The sequence below is a fragment of the Triticum aestivum genome, chromosome 1A (genome assembly GCF_018294505.1).
Source record: "Triticum aestivum cultivar Chinese Spring chromosome 1A, IWGSC CS RefSeq v2.1, whole genome shotgun sequence".
Lineage (NCBI taxonomy): Eukaryota > Viridiplantae > Streptophyta > Magnoliopsida > Poales > Poaceae > Triticum > Triticum aestivum.
This window is the reverse complement of record NC_057794.1, coordinates 462,342,271-462,366,375: the sequence shown is the minus strand read 5'-3', so window position 1 is coordinate 462,366,375 and position 24,105 is coordinate 462,342,271. Positions and strand designations below refer to the sequence as shown.

General features: G+C 46.2%; 1 protein-coding gene across 1 annotated transcript; it reads right to left on the bottom strand.

The window, feature by feature from the left end:
* Nucleotides 1-1,652: 1,652 nt before the first annotated feature.
* Nucleotides 1,653-6,170, bottom strand: LOC123056689 (F-box protein SKP2A). The gene is made up of 6 exons (XM_044479996.1): nt 5,780-6,170; nt 4,525-4,818; nt 3,217-3,565; nt 2,997-3,138; nt 1,964-2,397; nt 1,653-1,922 (listed from the first exon to the last, which is right to left on the bottom strand). Exons 2-5 carry the CDS (start codon nt 4,782-4,784, stop codon nt 2,009-2,011), a joined length of 1,140 nt encoding a protein of 379 aa, XP_044335931.1. The 5' UTR covers nt 4,785-4,818; nt 5,780-6,170; the 3' UTR covers nt 1,653-1,922; nt 1,964-2,008.
* Nucleotides 6,171-24,105: the final 17,935 nt, after the last annotated feature.

Genomic DNA, 24,105 nt, shown 5'->3' with positions numbered 1-24,105 from the left:
GTTCTCGAACCCGTAGGGTCCGCACGCTTAAGGTTTCGATGACAATTATATTATGAGTTTATGAGTTTTGATGTACCGAAGTTAGTTCGGAGTCCCGGATGTGATCACGGACATGACGAGGAGTCTCGAAATGGTCGAGACATAAAGATTGATATATTGGACGGCTATATTCGGACACCGGAAGTGTTCCGGGGAAGTTTCGGATAAAACCGGAGCACCAGGGGGTTACCGGAACCCCCCGGGGGGTTAATGGGCCTCATGGGCCTAAAGTGGAGAAGAGAAGGGGCTGCCAGGGCAGGCCGCGCGCCCCCTCTCCCCCTAGTCCGAATTGGACAAGGAGGGAGGGGCGCCCCCCCCCCTTCCTTCTCTCCTTCCCCCTCTCCTACTTGGACAAGGAAAGGGAGGGGAGTCCTACTCCCGGTAAGGAGTAGGACTCCTCCTGCGCGCCTCCTACTAGGGCCGGCCGCACCCCCCCTTGGATCCTTTATATACGGAGGCAAGGGGCACCCCTAGACACACAAGTTGATCCACGTGATCATATTCTTAGCTGTGTGCGGTGCCCCCTTCCACCATAGTCCTCGATAATATTGTAGCGGTGCTTAGGCGAAGCCCTGCGACAATAGTACATCAAGATCGTCACCATGCCGTCGTGCTGACGGAACTCTTCCCCGACACTTTGCTGGATCGGAGTCCGGGGATCGTCATCGAGCTGAACGTGTGCTAGAACTCGGAGGTGCCGTAGTTTCGGTGCTTGATCGGTCGGGTCGTGAAGACGTACGACTACATCAACCAAGTTAACGCTTCCGTTGTCGATCTACAAGGGTACGTAGATCACACTCTCCCCCTCTCGTTGCTATGCATCACCATGATCTTGCGTGTGCGTAGGAATTTTTTTGAAATTACTACGAAACCCAACACTATTACCTTGCAAATGGCATCTATCCTCCATGTGCCATATTTGTGAATGACAATCTCGTGTCCTTAAGGTAACAAGAGATTCCACTTTGCAATATGTTAAGAGTCGACAAGAAATGATGTTGAGAGAGCTTTTAATGTGCTTCAAAAGTGCTTTGCTATTATTCGTGGCCCTGTCGTGTATCGAAACTATTGAAACTCACACGTCCTATGGCAAATAATGATATGGTGCATCACCTTACACAACATGATTATTGAGGATGAGAGAGGCTTGCCAATGAACTTCCGGTACATCAACAATGGGGATCCCGTCGAGCAGAACACGACGAAAACATGATACAGAGTTTCCTCGTTGCGCATCGAAATATCAAGAACTAAGAAGTTCATACCCAACTTCGAGATGATCTACTTGTGGGCACTTCATAGCACATGATTGTTTTCATAGCACATGATTGTTGTGCTTCTATCATGCCTTCTATTTACTTCATTTGGATATTTCGTGTGTTTGAATTTGAATAATAATTTTTGTAATGTTTGCGAACTGTGTGAACCTTAATTATTAAGTTTATTAAATTTGTAACTTTCTATTTACTTCACCTTTTTGCCCACTGTTCCCGCACGGTACAGGTTTGGATTCTTGCCCTTTCATCAAAAGACAAATGGGCATTGCAACTTGAAAGTCTATTCTACTCCAGAACTCAAATGAGCTCGGGATGAACAGTAAATCCGAAAAAAATAAAACATGTTCAGAAAATTCTGAAATTTTTTGGTGGCAAACATTGACAAATTTTCTGAATGCTTGCAAACTACCAATACCCAGAATCAACCGACAGATCCTTGTTGAAATCCACCAGATACATAGCATTGCAACTTCTTGCCAGTTTCAAGAATGGCAATGGGGGAGCATCACAGAGTCCTCATGATACAATAGTCCTACTACAACATTACATTTCCAGGTTAAGAGTTTATATACACGTCTTCCTCCAGGCCGGGACCAAACCCCCCCCCCCCCCCCCCCCCCCCCCCCCCCCCCCCCCCACCCACCCACCCACGAGGCACACGGCGTTCGCCGGAATCAAGAGCACGCGCATCCTCAGTACGCATGGCTGGTGGCCTGCAGGGCGCTTCCGGCGCGGTGGCGCTGGAGGCCGCAGGCACAGTGGACGTTAGTCAGGCTGAGGCAGCCGCTGATGATGAGGGAGTGCCTCTCCGGGCAGGTGTGGAGCGACGGGAAGGAGTCGCACACCGCCTGAACCGCGGGGGGCGTCAGGGCCGTGCACTGGCTGATGTTCAGGTTTGCCAGCCCATCGACGTCCTTCGAGCTGCTGCTGCTGCTCCGCGGGGTGCCCCACCTCCCTCGTTTGCTCTTCACGCAGCTGTTTGCGAGGGAGTACATGGCACGGTCGGTGATGTTCTGGCAGTAGTACAGGCCCAAAGATCGCAGGTACGGGCACCCGCTTGCTAGAGCAATAACACTCTCGTCTGCAGTGAAAGATCGGGTACAATTAGTGCTTGTCTAAGTTCTGAAAGAGTGACACAAAACATCATCATCTTAGCTCCTATTGGTTTTACAGTGGCTTTCGAAAAGCAAATATTAATAGTTGGTTGAAAGCATCTCAAAATCATGTACTCCCTCCGTTCCGAATTACTTGTCTTGGATTTGTCTAGATATGGATGTATCTAGACTCATTTTAGTGCTAGATACATCCGTATCTAGACAAATCCAAGACAAGTAATTCGGAACGGAGGGAGTACATCATAGCAACCCAGGTGCCTCTGGGTGCTATTTTCATATCCAGAAGTACTCCCTCCGTCCGAAAAAGCTTGTCCCTCAAATGGGTGTATCTAGCACCAAGTTAGTGCTAGATATACATCCATTTGAGGCATCCATTTGAGGGACAAGTTTGGGACAAGCTTTTTCAGACGGAGGGAGTACAACCTAGAAGATTACCAATAATAGAAACAAACGTACCAGCAGCTTTGCTTCTCACCAATCAATGAAAAGCAATAGGTTATCCAAAGAACTAGTCAATGGAGAGCAATAGGTTATCGAAAGAACAAATCGTATATGTGGTAATTACCTGTTATAAGAACACAGCCACACAAATCCAGGGCCCTGAGATCAGGGCAACCTGATGCCAAGCTGGTAACCCCCTCATCTGTGACATTGTCACACCAACCTAGGTTTAAAGTTTGCAGGTGCCCACAGTTTTGGGCTATGGCCTGCATCAAGATTTTCAGAGATTATTAAACAGAAGTTCATGAATACATGCTAAGAAAATCCTGGGCTAAGCGAAATACCTGCAAGGATTCATCAGTGGCTGCCTTTCCACATCCACAAAGATTCAAGCTCTTCAGGTTTTTACAGTGGCAACTAAGGTAGATTAAGGCACTGTCACTGAAACTGGAACACCCACTGATGTTCAGTTTTGTAAGCCGAGGACATCCGTTGGCCAGTGCATACAATGAACGGTCACTAAGCCGGAAACTACGGCTGAGGTCTAACTCACGTAGATCATAACAGTAGTTGGCAACAGCCTCTACTGCACTGTCTTCAAGCTGAGGTTTGATTTGGCGAAGAGTGAGAACCTGAAGCTTTGTGAACTTGTGAGCAAATGATATTGTTAAGTTATTCATGTTCTGCTGGCACCTGCAGATGGTACAGATTTAGGTTCGACCAACAAATTCCAAAAGTACAGACCATCAACACCAATTATAAGACCATTAAAAGAACATGAATATACACTGGTAATGCTTGGTTGTGTACATGTGAGTTTAAAATGAAGAGAGAGAACACCAGAAGAGATGTTATATTTGAAACGATATCACTTAAACCAATAGACAAGGAAGGATGGACGCAAATAACATAGGAGTGGTATTTCTTCACAGGAAACATCAAAGCGACGCATTAATTAATTAATTAGGAATTAAAATGAGAAAAAAAGGTCACATTGTTGGTGCCCCTCAGGGAAAATATGACATCCTTCTAAATTTACTGACCGGTTTGTCATGAGCATCATCCAACTGATAGAGCACCAACAAATGTGACCTTTTTCCATACTCTATTAATGAGAAGTTTCAAGAATCAAGGTAGTGGGTGGAAGGTTTCTCAGATTGTGACGCATACGCATGAACCCATGTTAGAAAGTGATAACTTCCATAAACATTAATTTTAGTTGTTGACTCATACTACAACATAATCGGCGTCTTGTTTTCAGAACCGAAAAAAAGGGGTAAGGTGAAGACTTCAGCACCATTTAGGGCGGGTGGAGAACGAGTTGACGCCCATGGGTTTGGTTACTTTTCCTATGAAGGAGCATATGAATGGGTAATAGGAGACCGGATTTAAGAGCATGTCAGAGGACTAGAGAAAACAATCTAGTAAGAGCGACATGGTGTCATATCCGAATTTCTCAGTTCACGAGCTACCCCACCACCGTTTAATAATTAAAGCCAGGTTGAAGTATTCCAACAAATCTACATAATAAGGGCTCCCTTTACCTAAAGTGTGCAAATGCAATGTTGAGCAAAATTCTGCCCTCTTCACACGAACAGAACAAAACACCTGCTGCTCTGAAGAACTAGACTGAGAGATACGAAGTTACTCACCATGAGAGGGAAAGATTAGTGACCCCCCATCCTAACGCGTCGCGCCAGCCAGTGCAAACACCGGATGCCACAACGACAATTCGATCATCTCCAGCAACTGATATGATCCGCATAAGCAGCTCCATTGGAAGGTCCTTCCATCCTGACAACATAGGCATAGCGCCACCAGTTTCAGCCTGCCCCCTTCCACCACCGCTAGACACCATGAGGTTGCTGAAGCACGCATCCAACTGCCTGTCTACTGACCTCGCACTGACCATTTTCAATATTACTGCTTCAAGTATCAATGTACCCCTGCAATTACAATTACAGGCAATCCAATCAATAAAAGCAATCCAAGATAAAATGGCATAATATAGCAAACTATTCGACCTCTGCTTCCTGAAAACTAAGATAGGTGATAACAGCTGCATTCAGAGACGGCATAGCAATCAAGAAAAACGTGCAAGGACACTGCTAACAATACAGATTTATTGAAAATGCATATAACAGCATAAGATTAAACACAGGTAGGCAGGACGGCACCAAGCTGGGTTAAACAGAAATAATTTATACAAAAATTGTTTAAGCACACCAAGTTCTTTATACTTGTCGAACTGAAATAGCCAATTAGGGGTAACGAACAGTCAGATGGGCAAGAATAAATTTGAGAATGTGAGGCTAATTATGTACCTATGAATAATTGGAAAAGAAATAACAGATGAGGACCTGAATGGGGATCCAGAACAAAGGTACAGCGCGACCACGGATACTGTGGATCAATGCTGTTTTCGTCGCATGGCAGGGAAATCTACGAGATGGAGAAGCTGGAAAGAATGTATCAAGAATCCACAGATGGAGAAGTGCGTACTTATAGAACTCTACCAACATGGCACCTTTCCGGCTTGGATTGGGCGAGGGACTTGCCAGTCACAATCAGACAGCAAGTCACATCCTTAAAATAAGGCGAGGGAAACATTGCGGAGGCTTCTAGGGATCAAGGTCTCGATTTCCTCTGACTTTTGATCAGCAAAGCAATAAAGCCGCCGAGCTCGCTAATCTAGGCTTACAGTACATCGGAAAAGCCGATTAATCGGGGTACAATCGAGACGAAGCCCGAAACTTGAGGAATAAATCGGGCAAAGAGGTCTGCTGAGAAATGCAAACAGACCCGGTGGTGCTAGCAAGGGACGAATGATCCTCCGGACCACTCAATCCCGAGGAAAAAATAATCCGACAATCTGCAAGAAAAGATGAAGGAAAGATTGCGACTCACCTCGAGGACCTCGACCGGCCCGGAGCCGGAGACGGGACGCGGGTAGGGCGGTTGAACAGGGACGCCTGTGGCGACCTTGCACAGGGCCGAGACGGAGGAGGCCTTGAGGTGGCGAGGAGGAAGAAGCCAGGGGAGGGGAGGGGGGCGGACGCTGAGGAAGCTGGCGTGGCGCGCGCGTGCAGGGAAAGGGTGGCTATATCCGGCCGGCCGACTTTAGTAGGCGGCGCCGATGGCTGTGGCTTGCCGACACGCGAGGTGCCCGGCGGATGCGGGAGATTTTTCTTCCCTCCTCGCGCTCGGGGCGCGGGCGGGGGTGCGCGTTGGCCGGAGGGACGGACACGAAAGGGCCGCCTGGGGCGGCACGGAGGGGCCGGCGCTTTTTTTAACGTCGACAAAAAGAGGTTCCTTTCTTCCTTCCTCGGCCCGAGGGGCGCGGAAGGAATCGTTCGCAACGGAATAGGCCACGAGTTTCGTCGCCGTCGTTTTCGCTTCCGTGTTCCGGCGGAGTACTCCTCCGTTCCTCCCTTCCGCGTGTGCGTGCGTGCGTCACGACCTTGATCATCGGTTCCGGTGTCTCCGGCCGAGGAGATATGTATGCGTCCGCGAGTCCAGTAGGCTGCATCGTGTCTTTGTCGTCGGATCGCATCGCATGGCTCCGTGGCCAGCGGCGTGCCCATCCTATATAATTTGACGTGTACATGCCTACAAGGCACGGCGCTGCACCGAGCTTTCAAGTCCCACAACTGGCTTATCTCCGTGCAAGTGCAATGCAGCCGTAACGATCCGATCACGTTTGAATGGACTGCAGGTGGCCATGAGCAGCCTCTCAGCTTGCACACACACATTTTCGCGAGGACCTGCAGTGCTCTTCCATGACTTTTACTTAGAGCCCACCTCCGTGCTTGCTTAATGTTACTACTTAGGTAGTAAAACAATCCGGTGCTAAGCTCGATAGCGGCAACCCAGAGTGTGCGTGTGTGCGTTCATAAAGATGAGTATATGCACGTATATATATGAGCGTTTGCGTCTGTACTGTGTTAAAAAAACTTCAAAAATTTTCCGTCGAGAAAAGAAACTTGGGAATTTTATCTGAACTCGTTGTCTAGTTTTGGCGCTACGTGGAGCAAATATACCGCCTTCTTCCATTATTTCACCATCGCGATGAGCCGATGAGCCGCTGGTCGCTTTTCACTTGCCGGTGTCTGCCGTCATCCGGATGATGACAAGTGATAATTCTGTGTGTGCATCTGTTAGCTGTGGCGTGTGGGCCGAAATACTCCACATCCGCATGCAAAAACAATCACACACTGCCCCGTCCTACCATGTCAGCTCGTGCGTGGCTGTTCGATCCGAACGCATCCATCAGAATTCATTTCGCGCATCGCCTTTGTTACGGTTTTCTAAGCTCTTGTACGTGGACGTGCGGAAGAAGTCTATAGAAATGGAGCACCTTCCCTCGGAAGCTAGCTCGGATACAGCGAGCGAACCGGGTGTAATTCAGATGGTTAGGTTTCATGTGATGGAATCATTTGTTAGAGTTCAAGTCCTAGAATTGATGTTGGTGCTTGTAATTTTTTAGATTTATTTCAGGCTCTTCGATGATGTTTATTCAGTGGGAGGAAATGTTTATGTGGACGCCCGTGATGACTTCGTCAATCTTAAGATGTAATGTTAGCTCGGTATCTCGGATGTGTTCATAAAGGTATGGTGTGCGTGCATGCATTCCTATGAATGAGTGTATGCGTGTATGTGAACATCAGAAAAAACTTGTATAGAATCTTGGAAATTTATGGCAAATCTGGATTTAGGAACTTGTACAGCATCGCTACTCTTATTAAAAAAAGATGTCACAGGCTTAATCTATTAACTAAAAAAAGAAATTGTTTCAGTCAACCAATGAAAAACCAGACAAAGATGACACATCATGCCTATGAGAGAGGGCATCCGGCCGAAACTGTTACCCACACAAACCTGCATACACAGCCTAAGAGAGGAACATTGTCGAAGCTATTGCTCGAGTCGATTCCGACACATCTTGACGTAGGGCTCATCATCTAGTCGTTTTGAAACGATGGCAATATGGGTAATCGGTCAAGAAATATATATTTAAACCAATTGGAAAAACTGGACCCACATATTTTATACAGAGATATTACCCTAGGTTCTAATTTTGATTGTATTGATATGAGGTGTAGTACAAACTACAGAGTATACGTATCTAACACGAGATTGTTGTGTAAGATTATAATCATCTATCGATTAGTCTGACCTCGATTTATATAATGTACCGAAGACCTGGCCTAGGATTTATTAGAGTCCTCTTCTTGCGCTTCAAATCTCGTGGAATCTTCCTTGTATACGTCATGGCCATCCGAAGAGGTCCGGTAATTAACCGCCACGGGGTCATCGGCCCGACCCTCTTGGCCGGGAGACGACATGGTGAGTACCCCTAGTCCAGAACAGGTGTCAGCAAACTTCATTGTCATCACTTCTTCGCGAGCAAGCCATTTCCAACTTCATCGGGACGACCAACCAAAAATCCGCACTGCATGCAATGCATGAGAACCCTGTTAGCCTATGTCAAACAATCAACCATAGACATTGTGGACTAGGCAACTCCGACTTATGTGAAGAGTATCATGGGACAAAGAAGCGTGCCTTGCACAAACATATCCTAACCTGCCCCATCGCATGGCATCATTATTGTCGCGTCGCCCGCCGCCGCTACAACTCCAACTTCACGCTCAAGGACACGTCGAACTGTCAATGATGAAGGACATGTCATGCCCCTACTCCTCTTGCCATCACCATAGTGGTCACACGAATCACAACACCACCTTAACCTCTAACATAGTCGGTCAGGCACAAGCCGGCCACGATGTCGTGCACGCGCAACTTTAGGAAAGCACGAACGAGACCATGGTCTTGAAGACAGCACCCTGAAGAAGGAAAACTATGGTGAACCGACACTATCACCCTAAGAGCATGACCCAGGGGTGGGGCGCAATGATCCTCGACGACACCTCCAAGGAGGAAAGCGACGCCCACGGACGTCATCACCCGCCGGTCCTCAAGTGCTAGCAAAGCCTTCGCCCGAAGCCTCTGCACCATCTGATGCCCCCATGTAGCCGTCAACAATCTTTGTCGTGCCAATCCGCTGAGCCATCCACCATCCACGTAGCCACCACGCCATGTCGCACTGAAGCCACTGCATCCCTCGTCTCCAACAACCACCGAAGGGTCAAATCTGGATGAGCCAACTCAGACCGGGTGACCACCCTGCCTGCACCGCACGAGGCAATGCCCATTGCACTAAACCTTGTCGTGGAACCAATCCACCCGGGATCAAGCTCCATACTTGACGTAGGAGCTCGCATATTTTTCTGAGTTTATTTGGATGATATTCTTTCGGATGACGGGGAGACGATTTGTGGCACACAGGGCACGCATGCGTGTAGTCACATGATTATGCCAAGATTTGAAAAGTGGTTTTGTGACAATAGCTTAATTGTTGCATGCATACATGCATCTTTTGGTACAACATTTGGGAGGGAGTCCACCATACCACCTGTCCTTTTCCTTTTGACTTATAAATTTGAATCTATTATATCTTTTAAATCGAAAGACCAATTTATATTTTGTTTGCATATTCGTGTTCCTTGTGACAAGAGCTTTGAAACACACCCACTTTTGAATACATTTTGACGAGTTTTAAAACCTTTAACAAGTTTCAATTAGTAAAACATAATAGAATGGATGAATTTAGCAAGTTCGAAAACCAAACTTACCTAAGCCCTAACCCTAAACCGTAAACCCCTAAAAACAAATGAAATTTGGTGAAGCTTTGTAAAACTTAATATTATGACTATCAAGTTTTTATATTTGAAACTTGATAAATTTTTAAAAAGGTGTCTAAATGTATTCAAAACTAGTCATGTTCGAAAGTACTTGTTGCAACGAACACGGATATGCAAAACGAAACCTGATCTGAACTTTGGGTTCAAAAGATACAATAGATTAAAAATTTGAGATAAAATGAGAAGGCATGGAAGGTGGGTTGGATGATGACGGTGTCCCGGCAAAGGGGCCTCTCATCACATCGACTCCAGGCCTGGTGGGCGGGGCTGAGGAGCCCTTGTCTGTTTCGTCTCGGGCCACTTTGGACAGCCCATGGAGTATTACATGAAGTTTCCAAAAGACTTGACGTGCTAAAACAAGAAGATGGGGTTATGGAGGATTCTACCTCCCCATACATAGCCGCTCCATGTACCCTGGGTTCCCCGGTATGCTATATAAACTGGGATCCGGGCTCGTAGATAGAAAACTTATAATTTTTTCATAATTTATAATCTTGATACACCCTGGCGCAATAAAAGAAGAGTATGACGTAGGATATTATCTCTTCTAAAGAGCCCGAACCTGGATAAAATCACATATCCTCTCTCAAAACTAGGAATTATTAAATCTGAAAATGAGGTCAGTTTTTGAATATCTCCGGTCACAAGTAGAGTGTGGTCAGACTTTTCGCTGACCATAGTAGAAACTTTAGTCAGTGGATTGTCTTCCTCCCAATCCACACAACATAGCACTCTATCCAATTTTCCATAAGTGAGATTAGTCAAATTATTACCCCATGTATATTGTCTCCCATGCACTTCAAGCTCCCTCACCCATGTCTACTATAAGATGGCATTGTAGAGAAAGCTCCAATGTTCAAGAGAGCAACATAACCGAAAGTGCTTTGTGAGTTCGAGCTCACATGATCCCATGGAACAGTAAAATCAAAATAAAAAATAAAAATGATTTTTTTGGCAAGTGACATTGATGTCTCTTCTATATGCATGCCAATTTTTGCGATGGAATCACATTTGTGCAGGTGAGACCAAAAAACTGAATTGATACTCTAAAATGCTTCTAAAGACACTCTTTTCGGGGCAATGATTTTGTTTTTCCCCACATCTCCACAAGTGTGATTCCATCATAAAATTTTGCATGCATGTAGAGAAAAAATCAAAAAAAAAAATTTGAACTTTTTTACTAACTATTTGGATTTTACTATTCACCTGAGCTCATGTGAGCTCGAGCTCACAAAATCCACGTCCCAACATAACACAAGAAAGTAACTAGTAAAAGCAACTCTAGCAGATACGCTAAAACCTCGCCGACCCTTATAATTCCGATTGTTTTACAGTTTTTGCTCTTTTCCAGGCCCGAACATATCCGCTAAAAATGGCCCGGTCCGTAAATTGTTACAAGGGGCCTGCATATAGCCCCTTCCGCCGCTATATCTGCGGGACGAACCGCGTTTTAGGGTTCGCTTCTTCCATATCCTCCGCCCTCCACCGCAATCCTCCCCATTCTGCCGTCTCCTTTGCTCTCTCCCGCGAGAGATTCCTCCCCATCCTGTATAATTCTCGAAGATCCATGGACGGACGCGGTGGCGGGCGTGGTGGCCGAGGAGGATCGCCGCCACACAAGTGCGCTCGTCACGACGCGAAGGCCGGTAGCTCCAGTCGGCCTGCCGTCGAGTTGCAACGCTCGAAGCAGGCACATGAACGCGACAGGCTTTCCCGCAGTGGCGGCCAGGCGTCTGGGCTCACTTCTTCGAGCTCCGCGACGCGCTTTGGCCAACCACCAAGCGGTGCGGCGAGACGTAGGATGAGCTATTGCCGCCGCAAAGGACGCGGGGGCGGCCGGTGAAGATGGCGCTGTTGAACGGCTCGAGGCAGTGAAAGAAGAGTAAAATTTCGCCAACGTTCTCCAGAGGTGTCGGCTGAGGAGTACTCAGTGGCGGCTCCAGGAAATGAAGGCTGGGTATTCACCCAATTGTTTTTTTGCTCTAAATATAGTATATGAACTAAACAACAAACCACAAGCAATATATGAACCAAACAACACTAGGACAATGGCAGTAGCAATATTTCAATGTATCATACCATAACGACATAATACATAAGTACCTTTTGATTGATAAAGTGATGATATCCTTCTTACAATATAACTTTGCGGTCGCCTTTCTGGAAGAGATTGATGGCATCTTCATCCTTCACTTGATTGAAAAATTCTCTCTCAACAAATGTAACCAAACAATTGTTCAAATATTCATCACCCATTTTGTTCCTTAGCTTATTCTTCACATAGCTCATTGAAGAGAATACCCTTTCAAAACTAGTAGTAGCTACTGGGAGAATCAATACCAACTTAAGAAGCTTGTAAACAATATGATATAGTTCATGCTTGTTTGTCTCCACAAGCATAACTGAATGCTGGCACAGATTTTTCAAGTTTTGAAACCTTTCATCTCTACGCACATTAGTAACATACATGTTTAGTTGCCATGGAAGTCTTGCCAGTTCATCACTTGTAAAATCGGAAGCATAAAAATTTGTAGCGAGCCTAACCAACTTCTCTTGGTCATAAGCAGCAAATAGATGAAGTGGACAAAATGTTGCTGAGGGAGTCCTGGATTAGGGGGTGTCCGGATAGCCGGACTATACCTTCGGCCGGACTCCTAGACTATGAAGGTACAAGATTGAAGACTTCGTCCCGTGTCCGGAAGGGACTTTCCTTGGCGTGGAAGGCAAGCTTGGCGATACAGATATGTAGATCTCCTACCATTGTTACCGACTCTGTGTAACCCTAACCCTCTCCAGTGTCTATATAAACCGAAGGGTTTTAGTCCATAGGGACAACAATCATACCATAGGCTAGCTTCTAGGGTTTAGCCTCTCTGATCTCGCGGTAGATCTACTCTTGTACTACCCATATCATCAATATTAATCAAGCAGGACATAGGGTTTTACCTCCATCAAGAGGGCCCGAACCTTGGTAAAACATCATGTCCCCTGCCTCCTGTTACCATCCGCCTAGACGCATAGTTCGGGACCCCCTACCCGAGATCTGCTGGTTTTGACACCGACATTGGTGCTTTCATTGAGAGTTCCTCTGTGTCATCACTTTTAGGCCCGATGACTCCTCTGATCATCAACGATGACGCCATCCAGGGTGAGACTTTTCTCCCCGGACAGATCTTCGTATTTGGCGGCTTTGCACTGCGGGCCAATTCGCTTGGCCATCTGGGGCAGATCGAAAGCTACGCCCCTAGCCGTCAGGTCAGATTTGGAAGTTTAAACTACACAGCGGACCTCCGCGGAGATTTGATCTTCGACGGATTCGAGCCGCAGCCGAGCGCGCCGCACTGTCACGATGGGCATGATCTAGCTCTGCCGCCGAACAGTGCCCTGGAGGCCGCACCCGCATCAGCTCCGACCCTTAATTCGGAGCCAACTGCGCCAATCGAGGATGGGTGGTTGGACACCGCCTCGGGGGCTGCAATCTCTACGGCGATCAAGCCAAACACCAGCCCTATTCTCTGCGAAGCCCGTGACTCCAAGGAGCTGGACTCCTCTCCAGACTCCGAGCCCTCCGCGCCCCTACCGATCGAACCCGATTGGGCGCCGATCATGGATTTCACCGCCGCGGACATCTTTCAGCACTTGCCCTTCGGCGATATTCTGAATTCACTAAAGTCTCTCTCTTTATCAGGAGAGCCCTAGCCGGACTATGGTCAACAAGGTTGGGATGCGGATGATGAAGAAATTCAAAGCCCACCCACCACCCACTTCGTAGCCACTGTCGATAATTTAAACGACGTGCTCGACTTCGACTCCGAAGACATCGACGGTATGGACGATGATGTAGGAGATGAACATGAACCAACGCCTATAAGGCACTGGACATCCACCTCATCTCATGATGTATACATGGTGGACACACCCAAAGGAAGCGACGACGAGGAACACAGGGATGCAACGAGGGATCGTTCACTCGAAAAGCAATCAAAGCGGCGACGTAAGCGCTGCTCCAAGCCCCGCCTCGACAGAGACAGCAGCCATACAGACCCAGCCATAGAGCAGGACAAGCCGGCGGACGACAAACATGCCTTCGAGCAACCGTCCGAACAGGGCAACTTGGCTAAACAAACCAAACACCCCGTCCTCGGCGAAAACAACAGTCCGGACGACCTTACGCCGGATAGGCTCATGGAGCAGAAGAACCTCCACAAAAGGCTTGTCGCCACTGCGCGTAGCGTGAAAAAGCAGAAGCGGAAGCTCAAAACTGTGGAAGATGCACTCAGCATCAGATGGAGCAAAGTACGCAACACCGCAGACAAATATGGCGGCAGTCGCCGCACAAAAAGCTATCCAAAGCGAAAGCTACTACCTGAATTTGACGAGGAGGCCTTAGAGCCCCCGCGGTCAAAAAATAGGAAAGCCACCCGGTCGGATAGACGACCGCATGGCCAGCATAGAGCGGCAAGCGGCGCCGCACACAAGCCGGCACACGATCCACCAAAGGATCCGCATCAAAAAGATGGCCCAGCCAGATCTATCTACGGGCCAAGAAAGCAAGCTCTAGTAAGCAATGCAACACAACAAATATCCGAACATCACGGCACACCCAAATACAGGGGTGTCGCACACCCCCTATGTTTCACCGATGAGGTGCTGGACCATTAATTTCCAGTGGGTTTCAAGCCCGTAAACATAGAGGCGTACGACGGAACAACAGACCCTGGGGTCTGGATCGAGGATTATATCCTCCACATGCACATGGCCAGAGGAGATGACCTCCACGCCATAAAATACTTACCCCTCAAACTTAAAGGGCCAGCCCGGCATTGGCTCAAAAGCCTTCCCGAAAACACCATTGGAAGTTGGGAAGAGATTGAGGATGCTTTCCGGGCAAATTTTCAAGGGACCTATGTCCTCCCTCCGGATGCAGACGATCTCAGTCACATAACTCAACAGCCCGGAGAGTCAACCCAGAAATTCTGGAACAGATCTCTTACTAAAAAGAATCAGATAGTCGACTGTCCGGACGCCAAAGCCCTAGCAGCTTTTAAGCATAACGTTCGAGACGAATGGCTCGCCAGACACCTGGCCAAGAAAAGCCAAGAACAATGGTCGCATTAACAAGCCTCATGACCCGCTTTTGCGCAGGAGAGGACAGCTGGTTGGCAAGATGTAGCACCAGCGACCCAAGTACATCCGAAGTTAGGGATGGATATGGAAAACCCCAACGCAGCAATGACCAGCGCCGGAATAAGAGAAACAACCCAAAGAGCACGTCGTTCAACACCGGATTCAAAAGCTCGCGGCAGAATCAGAGAAAGCCGCCCCTCAAGGATAACAGGGACGAGCTATCCAACTTAAACAAAATCTTGGACAAGATATGTTAAATACACAGTACTCCCGGGAAGCCCGCGAACCATACCCACAGAGATTGTTGGGTTTTCAAGCAATCCGGCAAACTCAACGCCGAACACAAGGGGCTCGACACACCAAGTGAGGACGACGACGAACCCCACAAGCAGAGCACCAGGAAACAAAAGGATTTCCCACAAGAAGTCAAAACAGTAAACTTACTTCACGTGATGAACAGAATGGCGCCAACAGAGATACGCGCCATACGGCCTATCCCAAAGGAGTCTCGCCAATGGTTATTAAAACCGATCACCTTCGACCATCAGGATTACTCTAGAATTATCCGGAGCGCAGGCCGGACTACCTTGGTATTAGATCCAATAATCAGCGGACTCCACTTTACAAATGTCCTGATGGACGGCGGCAATGGTCTAAACCCGTTATACCAGGACACAATCCGCAACATGGGGATAGACCCAACAAAAATTCGCCATAGCAAAACCTCCTTTCAAGGGGTAACGCCAGGCCCGGATGCCCGTTGTATGGGTTCTCTCCGGTTAGAAGTTATGTTCGGCTCCCCCGATAACTTCCGTCGTGAATAGCTAACTTTCCACATCGCTCCATTCTCAAGTAGCTATCAAGCACTGCTGGGGCACGAAGCTTTCACCCGCTTTAACGCAATACCGCATTATGCATCTCTTACGCTTAAGATGCCCGATCCACGAGGCATCATCTCATTAAAGGGAAAACATTGAGTGTTCCTCCCGCGCGGAAGACAGTGCGGCTGCCTTGACAGCCCCACAATAAAGCGGCTTCACCAGCCAAAGCACCTAAACAGGTCGTCAAGACCACGGACACGGCTAGACGAGTCCGGCATAAACATACAATTGATAAAGGCTTAATAGCCGTATACCCCTGTACTAGGGGCTCCGCGCATATAAAACAAGAGACAATAAAGCTCAATTTTACCCATTTCGATTTATACTTTGTTTATTTAGTATAACTCATGTTTGGCACGATCTTTCTTTAACTAAGTTCCTCTCTTTTACAGATGAACACCGTGCTACGCCCGTCCAGGATACGGCACAACGGAGACACAGGCGCAGACGTGCAGCAGGGACCCGTTTCAAGGATTCTTTTCAGATTAAGACCCTGCGTAAACCTTTTTTACTATCTCTTGTTGATACACATCCCCTGGTTTCTTGGTATAACCAAGGAGGAGGCTGGCGTTTTGGCATGTGGCCACGTCAGAGTTTTGCGCGTACCTGGACACTAGGGGCTTGTTACTAAGGGTGTTATCCCGCCCGCCCTCATAAAGACCGAATACCTTAGGGAGTGTTCGGCGTCGCGAGTTTGGCCTTATATGCATCAGCTCCGAATCATGTCTTTGGTCAAATGTTGGGTTTGCCCGGCTCCTGTGTTTTGCTACCTTACGTTCCGCTCTATGGCTAAGGCGACACCAGGAGAACTACTGCAATTGTGCCCCGGTTCGGCCAGGCGAGCACCTCAGTAGAGAAAGCCGAAAATTGACTGTCATGATATAGCGTGAGACTGGTCAACCACTCGATGACTTACCGGAATCTTTAGGATTCCTCCACATTAACGAAGGGCCGCTTCCCGGCCAGGCACATACGCGCCTCGAGTTCGAGCGAGCGCATGCGCCACCAGGGGCTATATAAGTAGCCTCACTGTCAAACTTCTATGGCTAAGTGAAAGTGATAAAGCATCATAGTCTGATTGTCTAGTTCGCTGCGCTATCACCTCCTTTGTAGGACCAAGACGTTGGATCAAGTGTGAAAATGCGCCTTCTGCGAACACCCCCGCATTATGTGCGTGGGGGCTGAAGCCGACAACTGCCATCTTTCAGATTATATATACATATATGTTAAACGACCACACATGAGGTATTATAATACTTGCAGGCACAAGTATAAAAAGCTTCTACAATTTATCAAAATATCGTTTTACAATAATATATGCTATTCGAATATAGTATCCTTCGAGCACTGCGTCTCTATTAAACGAGCGCCTTGCAGAACTTCCTGAAAATAGTGCTCGGCAGGTACTCGGCTTCCATCCGAGTCTGGGGATGCAACAGCGGTGGCCTCCATTTCCGCCCAGTATGTCTTGACACGGGCAAGAGCCATCCGCGCACCCTCTATGCACGCTGACCTCTTCATCGCATTGATATGCGGCGTCGCACCAAGGAACTGCTGCACCAAGTTGAAATAACTTTTCGGCTCTGGCCTCTCTGGCCACAGATGACTCATTACATACTTCCTGGCGAGTCCGGACAACCTATTTAGCTCCTCCCATTCGGCCAAACGATCGGCTAATGACAGCGGACGCTACGGATTGGGGAACTGCGTGTTGGGGAACGTAGTAATTTCAAAATTTTCCTACGCACATGCAAGATCATGGTGATGTATAGCAACGAGAGGGGAGAGTGTTGTCTATGTACCCTCGTAGACCGACAGCGGAAGCGTTATGACAACGCGGTTGATGTAGTCGTGCGTCTTCATGGCCCGACCGATCAAGCACCGAAACTGCGGCACCTCCGAGTTCTAGCACACGTTCAGCTCGATGACGATCCCTGGACTCCGATCCAGCAAAGTATCGGGGAAGAGTTCCGTCAGCACGACGGCGTGGTGACAATCTTGATGTTCTACTGTCGCAGGGCTTCGCCTAAGCACCACTACAATATTATCGAGGACTATGGTGGAGGGGGGCACCGCACACGGCTAAGAGAATGATCTTGAAGATTAACTTGTGTGTCTAGAGGTGCCCGCTGCCCCCGTATATAAAGGAGCAAGGGGGGTGCGGCCGGCCCTAGGAGGAGGCGCGCAGGAGGAGTCCTACTCCTACCAGGAGTAGGACTCCCCCCTTTCCCTAGTTGGATTAGGACTTGGGGGGGGGGAGGAGGAGAGGGAAGAAAGGAAAGGGGGGACGCCGCCCCCCCTCCTTGTCCAATTCGGACTTGGGGGTGAAGGGGCGCGCGGCAGCCCCTAGGCCTCCTCTCCTCTTCCTCCACTAGGCCCATTAAGGCCCATTAGGTTACCGGGGGGTTCCGGTAACCTCCCGGTACTCCGGTAAAATGCCGATTTCACCCGGAACACTTCCGATGTCCAAACATAGGCTTCCAATATATCAATCTTTATGTCTTGACCATTTCGAGACTCCTCGTCATGTCCGTGATCACATCCGGGACTCCGAACAAACTTCGGTACATCAAAATATATAAACTCATAATGAAACTGTCACCGTAACGTTAAGCGTGCGGACCCTACGGGTTCGAGAACAATGTAGACATGACCGAGACATGTCTCCAGTCAATAACCAATAGCGGAACCTGGATGCTCGTATTGGCTCCTAAATATTCTATGAAGATCTTTATCGGTCAGACCGCATAACAACATACGTTGTTCCCTTTGTCATCGGTATGTTACTTGCCCAAGATTCGATCGTCGGTATCTCAATACTGTTGGGTTATGTAGTAATTTCAAAAAATTTCCTACGCACACGCAAGATCATGTGATGCATAGCAACGAGGGAAGAGTATTGTCTACGTACCCAACGCAGACCGACTGCGGAAGCGGTGACATGACGTAGAGGAAGTAGTCGTACGTCTTCTCGATCCAACCGATCAAGCACCGAAACTACGGCACCTCCGAGTTCGAGCACACGTTCAGCTCGATGACGATCCCCGGACTCCGATCCAGCAAAGTGTCGGGGAAGAGTTCCGTCAGCACGACGGCGTGGTGACGATCTTGATGAACTACAGCAGCAGGGCTTCGCCTAAACTCCGCTACAGTATTATCGAGGAATATGGTGGCTGGGGGCGCCGCACACGGCTAAGGAATAGATCACGTGGATCAACTTGTTGTGTCTTTGGTGCTAGCCCTGCCCCTCTATTTATATGTTGAGCCCCGGGGTCGAAACTTGGAGCAAAAGCCTCCTCAAAGTCGGTTTTGCCCGAAAGGCAAGAGTCCCACTCGGACTCCAGGACCAAACGCCACAATCCTTGGCGTCTGGCCCAGACGCCATGGGCCTCGGCGTCTGGCCCAGGGCCAGACGCCAGGGTCTCCGGCGTTTGGCCCCCTGGCCTCCGCAAAACTCCTTTTGCACCGACCTAAAGCCTCATGGGCTTGACCCCTTGGCCTAACCATATCATCCAATATATGAATCTTTACGTCTCGACCATTTCGAGACTCCTCGTCATGTCCCCGATCTCATCCGGGGCTCCGAACTCCTTCGGTACATCAAAACATGTAAACTCATAATATAACTGTCATCGTAACCTTAAGCGTGCGGACCCTACGGGTTCGAGAACAATGTAGACATGACCGAGACACGTCTCCGGTCAATAACCAATAGCGGGACCTGGATGCCCATATTGGCTCCTACATATTCTACGAAGATCTTTATCGGTCAGACCGCATAACAACATACGTTGTTCCCTTTGTCATCGGTATGTTACTTGCCCGAGATTCGATCGTCGGTATCCAATACCTAGTTCAATCTCGTTACCGGCAAGTCTCTTTACTCGTTTCGTAATACATCATCTCACAACTAACATATTAGTTGTAATGCTTGCAAGGCTTATGTGATGTGTATTACCGAGAGGGCCCAGAGATACCTCTCCGACATATCGGAGTGACAAATCCTAATCTCGAAATACGCCAACCCAACATCGACCTTTGGAGACACCTGTAATGCTCCTTTATAATCACCCATTTACGTTGTGACGTTTGGTAGCACCCAAAGTGTTCCTCCGGCAAACGGGAGTTGCATAATCTCATAGTCATAGGAACATGTATAAGTCATGAAGAAAGCAATAGCAACATACTAAACGATCGGGTGCTAAGCTAATGGAATGGGTCATGTCAATCAGATCATTCACCTAATGATGTGACCTCATTAATCAAATAACAACTTATTTGTCTATGGTTAGGAAACATAACCATCTTTGATTAACGAGCTAGTCAAGTAGAGGCATACTAATGACACTCTGTTTGTCTATGTATTCACACATGTATTATGTTTCCGGTTAATACAATTCTAGCATGAATAAAACATTTACCATGAAATAAGGAAATAAATAATAACTTTATTATTGCCTCTAGGGCATATTTCCTTCAGTCTCCCACTTGCACTAGAGTCAATAATCTAGTTCACATCACCATGTGATTTAATAGCAATAGTTCACATCACCTTGTGATTAACACCCATAGTTCACATCAATATGTGATCAACACCCAAAGGGTTTACTAGATTCAGTAATCTAGTTCACATCGCTATGTGATTAACACCCAAGGAGTATTAAGGTGTGATCATGTTTTGCTTGTGAGAGAATTTTAGTCAACGGGTCTGTCACATTCAGATCCGTAAGTATTTTGCAAATATTTATGTCGACAATGCTCTGCATGGAGCTACTCTAGCTAATTGCTCCCACTTTCAATATGTATCCAGATTGAGACTTAGAGTCATCTGGATCAGTGTAAAAGTTTGCACTGATGTAACTTTTACAACAAACTCTTTTATCACCTCCATAATCGAGAAACATCTCCTTAGTCCTTACTAAGGATATTCTTGACCAATGTCCAGTGATCTACTCCTAGATCACTAGTGTACTCCCTTGCCAAATACAGAGAAAGGTATACAATAGGTCTGGTACAAAGCATAGCATACTTTATAGAACCTATGACTGAGGCATAGGGAATGATTTTTCATTCTCTTTCCATTTTCTGCTGTGGTCGGGATTTGAGTCTTACTCAATTTCATACCTTTGCAACACAGGCAAGAACTCTTTCTTTAACTGTTCCATTTTGAACTATTTCAAAATCTTGCCAAGGTATGTACTCATTGAAAATCGTATCAAGTGTCTTGATCTATCTCTATAGATCTTGATACTCAATATGTAAGCAGCTTCACCGAGGTCTTTCTTTGAAAAAAAACTCCTTTCAAAACACTCCTTTATGCTTTGCAGAATAATTCTACATTATTTCCGATCAACAATATGTCATTCACATATACTTATCAGAAATGTTGTAGTGCTCCCACTCACTTTCTTGTAAATACAGGCTTCACCGCAAGTCTGTATAAAACTCTATGCTTTGATCAACTTATCAAAGCGTATATTCCAACTCCGAGATTCTTGCACCAGTCCATAGATGGATCGCTGGAGCTTGCATATTTAGTTAACACCTTTAGGATTGACAAAACCTTCTAGTTGCATCATATACAACTCTTCTTTAATAAATCCATTAAGAAATGCAGTTTTGACATCCATTTGCCAGATTTCATAAAATGTGGCAATTGCTAACATGATTCAGATAGACTTAAGCATCGATACGAGTGAGAAAACCTCATCGTATTCAACAACTTGAACTTGTTGAAAAACTTTCGCAACAAGTCGAGCTTGGTAGATAGTAACACTACTATCAGTGTCCGTCTTCCTCTTGAAGATCCATTTATTTAACATGGCTTTGCTGATCATCGAGCAAGTCAATCAAAGTCCATACTTTGTTGTCATACATGGATCATATCTCAGATTTTATGGCCTCAAGCCATCTTGCGGAATCTGGGCTCATCATCGCTTCCTCATAGTTCGTAGGTTCATCATGGTCTAGTAACATGACTTCCAGAACATGATTACTACACCACTCTGGTGCAGATCTTACTCTGGAAGACCTACGAGGTTCTGTAGTAACTTGATCTGAAGTTTTATGATCAATATCATTAGCTTCCTCACTAATTGGTGTATTTGTCACAGGAACTGATTTCTGTGATGAACTACTTTCCAATAAGGGAGCAGGTATAGTTACCTCATCAAGTTCTACTTTCCTCCCACTCACTTCTTTCGAGAGAAACTCCTTCTCCAGAAAGGATCCATTTTTAGCAACGCATATCTTGCCTCCGGATCTGTGATAGAAGGTGTACCCAACAATTTCCTTTGGGTATTCTATGAAGACGCACTTCTCCGATTTGGGTTCGAGCTTATCAGGATGAAACTTTTCCACATAAGCATCGCAGCCCCAAACTTTAAGAAACGACAACTTGGGTTTCTTGCTAAACCACAGTTCATATAGTGTCGTCTCAACGGATTTAGATGGTGCCCTTTTAAACGTGAATGCAGATGTCTTTAATGCATAACCCCAAAATGATAGTGGTAAATCGGTAAGAAACATCATAGGTTGCACCATATCCAATAAAGTACAATTATGACGTTCGGACACACCATTGTGGTGTTCCAGGTGGCATGAGTAGTGAAACTATTGTTTTTAACTGAAGGCCAAACTCGTAACTCAAATACTCTTCTCTACGATCAGATCGTAGAAACTTTATTTTCTTGTTACGATGATTTTTCACTTCACTCTGAAATTCTTTGAACTTTTCAAATGTTTCAGACTTGTGTTTCATTAAGTAGATATACTCATATCTGCTCAAATCATCTGTGAAGATCAGAAAATAATGATACTTGCCACGAGCATCAACACTCATTGGATTGCATACATCGGTATGTATTATTTCCAATAAGTCAGTAGCACGTTCCATTGTTCTGGAGAACGGAGTTTTAGTCATCTTGCCCAAAAGGCACGGTTCGCAAGCATCAAATGATTCATAACCAAGTGATTCCGAAAATCCATCTTTATGGAGTATCTTCATGCGCTTTACACCGATATGACCCAAACGGCAGTGCCACAAATAAGTTGCACTATCATTATTAACTTTGCATCTTTTGGTTTCAATATTATGAATATGTGTATCACTACGATCGAGATCCAATAAACCATTTTCATTGGGTGTGTAACCATATAAGGTTTTATTCATGTAAACAGAACAACATTTTATTCTCTTACTTAAATGAATAACCGTATTGCAATAAACATGATCAAATCATATTCATGCTCAACGCCAACACCAAATAACACTTATTTAGTTTCAACACTAATCCCGAAAGTATAGGGAGTGTGCGATGATCATATCAATCTTGGAACTACTTCCAACACTCATCGTCACTTCCCCTTCAACTAGTCTTTGTTTATTCTGCAACTCCCGTTTCGAGTTACTAATCTTAGCAACTGAACTAGTACCAAATACTAAGGGGTTGCTATAAACACTAGTAAAGTACACATCAATAACATGTATATCAAATATACTTATGTTCACTTTGCCATCCTTCTTATCCGCCAATCACTTGGGGTGATTCCGTTTCCGGTGACCAGTCCCTTTGCAGTAGAAGCACTTAGTCTCAGGCTTAGGACCAGACTTGGGCTTCTTCACTTGAGCAGCAACTTGCTTGCCGTTCTTCTTGAAGTTCCCCTTCTTCCCTTTGCCCTTTTCTTGAAACTAGTGGTCTTATCAACCATCAACACTTGATGTTTTTCTTGATTTCTACCTTCATTGATTTCATCATCACGAAGAGCTTGGGAGTTGTTTCCGTTATCCCTTGCATATTATAGTTCATCACGAAGTTCTACTAACTTGGTGACTAGAGAATTCTGTCAATCACTATCTTATCTGGAAGATTAACTCCCACTTGATTCAAGCGATTGTAGTACCCAGACAATCTGAGCACATGCTCACTAGTTGAGCGATTCTCCTCCATCTTTTAGCTATAGAACTTGTTGGAGACTTCATATCTCTTAACTCGGGTATTTGCTTGAAATACTAACTTCAAATACTGGAACATCTCATATGGTCCATGATGTTCAAAACATCTTTGAAGTCCCGATTCTAAGCCATAAAGCATGGTGCACATAACTATCAAGTAGTCATCATATTGAGCTAGCCAAACGTTCATAACGTTTGCATCTGCTCCTGCAATAGGTCTGTCACCTAGCGGTGCATTAAGGACATAATTCTTCTGTGCAGCAATGAGGATAAACCTCAGATCGCGGATCAAATCCGCATCATTGCTACTAACATTTTTCAACACAATTTTCTCTAGGAACATATCAAAATAAACATATGAAAGCAACAACTCAAGCTATTGATTTAACAACATAATTTGCAAAATACTACCAGGACTAAGTTCATGATAAATTTAAGTTCAATTAATCATATTACTTAAGAACTCCCACTTAGACAGACATCCCTCTAATCCTCTAAGTGATCACG

Bases quoted from the DNA above. Each gene is read 5' to 3' on its own strand.
- LOC123056689 (XM_044479996.1), bottom strand. From the start codon at position 4,784: ATGGTCAGTGCGAGGTCAGTAGACAGGCAGTTGGATGCGTGCTTCAGC. The intron at 3,566-4,524 runs GTGAGTAACTTC...TACCATCTGCAG, and splicing joins ACTAATCTTTCCCTCTCATG to GTGCCAGCAGAACATGAATA. The intron at 3,139-3,216 runs GTATTTCGCTTA...ATCTTGATGCAG, and splicing joins CCACTGATGAATCCTTGCAG to GCCATAGCCCAAAACTGTGG.